At 39.2% G+C, this 6309-nt stretch overlaps 1 protein-coding gene across 2 annotated transcripts in view; it reads left to right on the forward strand.

Moving 5' to 3' along the window:
• The window catches only part of RAB6A (RAB6A, member RAS oncogene family), a 91954-nt gene extending 86330 nt beyond the window's left edge, over positions 1–5624 (forward strand). For both annotated transcript variants that reach the window (XM_003254741.3, XM_003254740.3), the window contains exons 7-8: positions 1786–1852; positions 3582–5624. In XM_003254741.3, coding sequence (XP_003254789.1) covers positions 1786–1852; positions 3582–3646 — 132 coding nt within the window. In that variant the 3' untranslated portion in view covers positions 3647–5624. The remainder of the gene's footprint in view (positions 1–1785; positions 1853–3581) is intronic.
• The last annotated feature ends 685 nt before the right edge of the window (positions 5625–6309 follow it).

The following is a 6309-nucleotide window of genomic DNA, read 5'->3' on the forward strand; positions in this document are numbered from 1 at the left end:
TGCCTCAGCCTCCCGAGTAGCTGGGATTACAGGCACGTGCTACCACGCCTGGCTAATTTTTGTATTCTTAGTAGAGACAGGGTTTCACCGTGTTGGCCAGGCTGGGCTTGAACTTGACCTCATAATCCGCCTGCCTTGGCCTCCCAAAGTGCTGGGATTACAGGCGTGAGCCACCACGCCTGGCCTGATACATTTTTAAACATATTAGTTATAGTTCCAGTCTCTTATCTCTGTCCTTCTAGGCATTCTGTTCTTTCTTCATTTAATTCAGTAATACTTATGGAGCACTTAAACCCTGAGCATTTTATGCATGTATTTCAGCCAAGTGAGGTTTTAAGACTGCCTTTAAATTGCAACTCAGATGTTACCTCCTAAAAGACTTTTTTCAGCCTCCTGAGTTGGACCTTGTTACATCTATATTCTCAGAGCATTTTACACTTACTTTGTTTGTAGCATCACATTGTAATATAAAGAATTGTTTGAGTATCTCCTTTACCAGATTTTGAGTTCCTTGATTAAAAAACTTTTTTCTTGTTCATTTCTGTGTCTCAAAGACACAGAATGAGGCTGCCTGATACACTGCCTCAAGTAAGCAAGTACTTGGTACAAAGGAGTTACAGCACATACGCATTTAATTTATGGGTTTACACTGTGTGCTTAATTAAAAGACAAATAATTGAAATAATCAGGCAGTTTCACTGGCTGTTGTACCCAGTGGGTGTATGCCTAAGATTGGGACAATATAAGAAGTATAAACTGTTGTTCCAGTATCTGTTCTCTTATGCCTCTCAAAAGTAAACATCTCACCAGGCTTGAGTGCGTTTCTCCTGTTAAAGATACTTTACTTTTTTTTTTTTTTTTTTGAGACGGTGTCTTGCTCTTCCCCCAGGCTGGAGTGCAGTGGCGTGATCTTGGCTCACTGCAAGCTCCGCCTCCTGGGTTCATGCCATTCTCCTGCCTCAGCCTCCCGAGTAGCTGGGACTACAGACGCCTGCCAACACGCCCGGCCAATTTTTTGTATTTTTAGTAGAGACGGGGTTTCACTGTGTTAGCCAGGATGGTCTTGATCTCCTGACCTTGTGATCCGCCCGCCTCGGCCTCCCAAAGTGCTGGGATTACAGGCGTGAGCCACCGCGCCCGGTCCTGAACCTCACTCTTTATATGAAAGATAGGAATGGTACTATACAGTTTTGTTAAATGAATGATCTGTCCTTTTTCTGTGTTTCTGTAATACTTTATTATTCAAATGACATTTTTGCTGCTTATTTCATAGCTATTTGTTCGTGTCTTATCTCACCAGTTAAAAAAACAGGAATATGTCTTTATACCTTTGTATTTGGTATATTGCTTTTTATATAATACTCGTTTATAGAATGAATAGACATTTTATTTTATTTTATTATTTATTTATTTAAAGACAGAGTCTTGCCCTGTTGCCCGGGCTGGAGTGCAGTGGTGTGATCTCGGCTCACTGCAGCCTCCATTTCCTGGGCTGAAGCAGTCCTCCAGGTTCAGCCTCTCCAGTACCTAGGACTAGGCGTGTGCCACCACGCCTAGCTAATTTTTGTGTTTTTTTGTAGAGACAGTTTCACCATGTTGCCCAAGCTGGTCTCCAACTCCTGACCTCAAGTGATCTGCCCACCTCGGGTGGATCCCAAAGTGCTGGGATTACAGGTGTGAGCCACTGCGCCCAGCGTTAGGCAGCTCACTGTACAGTGATCATAAACCTCAGTACCCTTTGCTAAATGTTCCCTCTCAATTATCACTTTTCGCTCTTTCCCACAGCTCTTTCGACGTGTAGCAGCAGCTTTGCCGGGAATGGAAAGCACACAGGACAGAAGCAGAGAAGATAGTATCCTTTTTGTTTCATTGGAAATTTTTCATTATTAACACTAGTCTTTAGAGCCCTGCTTGCTTGGCTAAAGAATATTGTGCCATTGCCTTTTACAACCAGGAACTGATGACTTAGAGGCATAGAAATTCAGAGATTTTCTATAGCAAATGAGGTCTGGTTATCCAAGTGCACCCTTTGCAGCCTGCTTCTTGTTGTTAATCAGTGAGAGGGTTTGTGTTTGTTTGCTTGCTTTTAAATGAGCAGGAAACTCTCAGAATCCCTGTGTCCTTGCCTCTTCATTTTGAGTCCCATTGACTCTAGGCTTTTTCGTCATAGAATATCAAATTTTCATTTCTTTCATTTTCTAACACTTGAGCTTTCTACTTGACACAGGCAAGAAATAGAGTGGAGCTTTATTGTAGCCTCTGCTTTCAGAAACAGGACATAATATTAGTTCATTTCCAAGGATTGGAACATCTAATATTAGTTAATTCTAAGGATTTTTAATTTGATGTTTTCAGTGTTTCATATTCACCTTCTAGTGTTTTTCCCATATGCAGGCATTTTTATTAAGCCATATAGTTTGTAGCACTTTGTATTCAGCTCTTCCCACTTGTAAATGTTATATGTTTTCATAAAAAACATAAAACAGGCCGGGCGTGGTGACTTATGCCTGTAATCCCAGCACTTTAGGAGGCCAAGGCAGGTGGATCACCTGAGGTCGGGAGTTCGAGACCAGCCTGACCAACATGGAGAAACCCCGTCTCTACTAAAAATAAAAAAATTAGCCGGGCATGGTAGTGCATGCCCGTAATCCCAGCTACTCAGGAGGTTGAGGCAAGAGAATCGCTTGAACCCGGGAGGCAGAGGTTGCAGTGAGCCGAGATCACTCCATTGCACTCCAGCCTGGGCAACAGGATCGAAACTCCGTTTCCCAAAAAAAAAAAAAAAAAAAAAAAAGGCACAACAACAACATAAAACGTAATATGTTTCAAAAACAAAATAACAACAACGAAAAATGTTCTATTGAGTTGAAGTATGTCTCCGCACCCACCGCCTTTTTTTTTTTTTTTTTTTTTTTTTTTTTTTTTTTTTTTGAGATGGAATCTCTGTCACCCAGGCTGGAGTGCAGCAGCACGATCTTGGCTCACCACAACCTCTGCCTCCTGAATTCAAGTGATTCTCCTGCCTCAGCCTCCCAAGTAGCTGGGACTACAGGCACGGGCCACCATGCCCAGCTAATTTTTATATTTTTAGTAGAGATGGGGTTTCGCCATGTTGGCCAGGCTGGTCTTGAACTCCTGACCTCAGGTGATCTGCCTGCCTCAGCCTCCCAAAGTGTTGGGATTACAGGCATGAGCCACTGCGCCCGGCCTGAAGTCCCATTATTTATTAAATGTTTCCTCTGCTGTTGGAACTATCTTGTAGGCCATTTTCAGATTTATATTATAGATGATTCTATGAGGAACATCATCTTCATATCACTTCCTGCCGTTGTAGAATAAGTTCCTTAGGATAGATACCCATAAATAGAGCTTGTACCTCATTCTGACCCTTGTTGCATATAGTAGATATAAGCAAGTTTATTCCATTTGAGCACCTTATATGGTGAGGCGGCTATGTAGAAAATAGTGACTGTGTAGGCTCTGAAGACAAATAGGAATATAAGGGCCATCCCAGAAATGCTAGTGTTTGGAAGAATTGAAATTGTACTTTCCCATTTATGGCTCCTTAACTTTTGTTTCAGTGATTGACATAAAACTGGAAAAGCCTCAGGAGCAACCAGTCAGTGAAGGAGGCTGTTCCTGCTAATCTCCCATGTCATCTTCAACTTTCAGAAGCTCACTGCTTTGGCCCCCTTAGTCTTTCATTGACTGCAGTGTGAATATTGGCTTGAACCTTTTCCCTTCAGTAATAACGTATTGCAATTCATCATTGCTGCCTGTCTCGTGGAGATGATCTATTAGCTTCACAAGCACAACAAAAGTCAGTGTCTTCATTATTTATATTTTACAAAAAGCCAAAATATTTCAGCATATTCCAGTGATAACTTTAAAAATTAGATACATTTTCTTAACATTTTTTTCTTTTTTAATGTTATGATAATGTACTTCAAAATGATAGAAATCTCAACAGTATGAGTATGGCTTGGTTAACGAGCAGTATGTTCACAGCCTACTTTATCTCTCCTTGCTTTTCTCACCTCTCCCTTACCCCCATTCCCTATTTCCCTACTTCCTCAGAACAAACAAAAGATAGCAAAGCAGCAGTTTGATCAAGCCTATTGGAATTATCCTTTAATTTTACAGATACCACTTGCTGTAGGCTATGGACCAAGATGTCCAAAATTATTCTTGAGCACTGATATAAATTACTGTCTTCTTTGAGGTCAAAATTCAGCCATCATGGTAGGCAGTGCTTGAATGAGAAAAGGCTCCTGGTGCATCTTCAAAATGAGTCCTAAAGAACATACTGAGTACTTATAAGTAGAAGAACATAAAATGTATTTCTGACTAAAACAAATGGCTCTTTCACATGTGCTTTATTAGACTCTGGGAGAGAAAATTAACCAAGTGCTTCAGAACAGGTTTTTAGTATTTAATTCTTCATGGTAAGAAAATGAAGTTCTAATGAACTATTTCTCCCAAGGTTTTAAAATTGTCAAGAGTTATTCTGTTTGTTTAAAAAATAAGAAACCTCTTTAAGCAATAGATTTTGCTTGGGTTTTCTTTTTTAAAAAAATAATACTATGCAGGCAAGGCACTGTAAAAGTTAAATTCCTTCCAGAAGAACCGGTGGAAGAATTTAAATTTGGCACTACGATCAAAACTACTGAATTAGTAGAAATAATGATATCTGAAGCTTACCAACAAAAGAACCCTCAGCAGAATAGCAAAAACTTTGCTCAGGACATTTGAGGTCAAATTGAAGATGGAAACTGGAAACCGTTTTCTTGTAAGCCCCTAGAGGCAGATCAGGTAAAGCATACATAGTAGAGGGAAAGGAGAGAATGGAAATAAAACTCAATATTATGCAGATTTATGCCTTATTTTTTAGCATTTTTTAAGGTTGGGTCTTTCAGGCTGGTTTTGGTTTGTATTAGATCTGTATAGTTTAATTAACTAGTGATTTAGTTTTATATTTAAGCTACAATTAATCTTTTTTCTTTGGTGATATTTATTTCTTTGCCTTTTTTTTTTAACAACTTCCAATTTTCAGATGTTTCGTTGAATCTATTTAGAGCTTCACCATGGCAATATGTATTTCCCTTAAAACACTGCAAACAAATATACTAGGAGTGTGCCCTTTTAATCTTTACTAGTTATTGTGAGATTGCTGTGTAAGCTAATAAACACATTTGTAAATACATTGTTTGCAGGAAGAAAACTTCTGAGTTACAGCTCAGGAAAAGCCTGCTGAATTTATGTTGTAAGCATTACTTAACACAGTATAAAGATAAAAAGACAACAAAAATATCTTCATACTTCCTCATCCCCTCATTGCAACAAAACCTTAAACTGGGAGAACCTTAGTCCCCTCTCTTTCCTCTTCCTCCTCCACTTCCCACTTATTGTCACCTTGTAATATTCAGAGAGCACTTGGATTATGGTTCTGAATAGAGAAATGCTTACAGATAATCATTAACCCACATACCAGTAACTTACACTTAAAGATGGGATGGAGTTGTAAAGTGCTTTTATAATACAATATAATTGTTAAAGGCAAGGGTTGACTCTTTGTTTTATTTTGACATGGCATGTCCTGAAATAAATATTGATTCAATATGGCAGATGGGTCATATTCTTTATTTGGAAGAAGGTGTGACTTCTGACATGGGTGTGATTGTCTTCCTACACTGTTGCATTTGATTCTTTTTATGTATTTTTAAGAAAGTAACCAGTTATACTGCTTTTAATATTGATTGGTCTTTTTATTTGGCTTGGAGTTCTTAAAAGCAGTGAATTGTGTTCATAGTCCAGTTTTTTTTTTAATAAACACAATTTTGCTGCCAAAAATATATAAATAAAACATGAAAGAAAACAATTATTGACTTGGTTTCCCATTCCTGCCAAGATGGTGAATTAGCATTTGCTTCTCCCTCTCTGGGAAGACCTATAAAGCAGACATGGACAGAATCCAGAAAAATAACAACAACAAATGTGAGGAACTCCTAGGGAGTCAAAGACTCTTTTTTTGATGGGGGTATTGTTGGGGGTTGGGGGAGAGGAGCTGCAACTTGAAAGATACATCCCCTGGTGGAGGCAGTAATAGTACATATTAAGAAAAGCATCGTAAGTTCTGCTTTTGCCTCCTCACTCCTAACTATACCTTTGCCTTGGGACAGGAGCCAGCAAACTGTGGCCCTCCCACCAAATCCAGCCTGGAACCAGTTTTAAAAATTAAGTTTTATTGGAACTCAGCCATACTTTCCCACTATAGTGGCAGAGCTTTAATAGCTGCCACAGACCTTATGG

The sequence above is a fragment of the Nomascus leucogenys genome, chromosome 15 (assembly GCF_006542625.1).
Source record: "Nomascus leucogenys isolate Asia chromosome 15, Asia_NLE_v1, whole genome shotgun sequence".
Lineage (NCBI taxonomy): Eukaryota > Metazoa > Chordata > Mammalia > Primates > Hylobatidae > Nomascus > Nomascus leucogenys.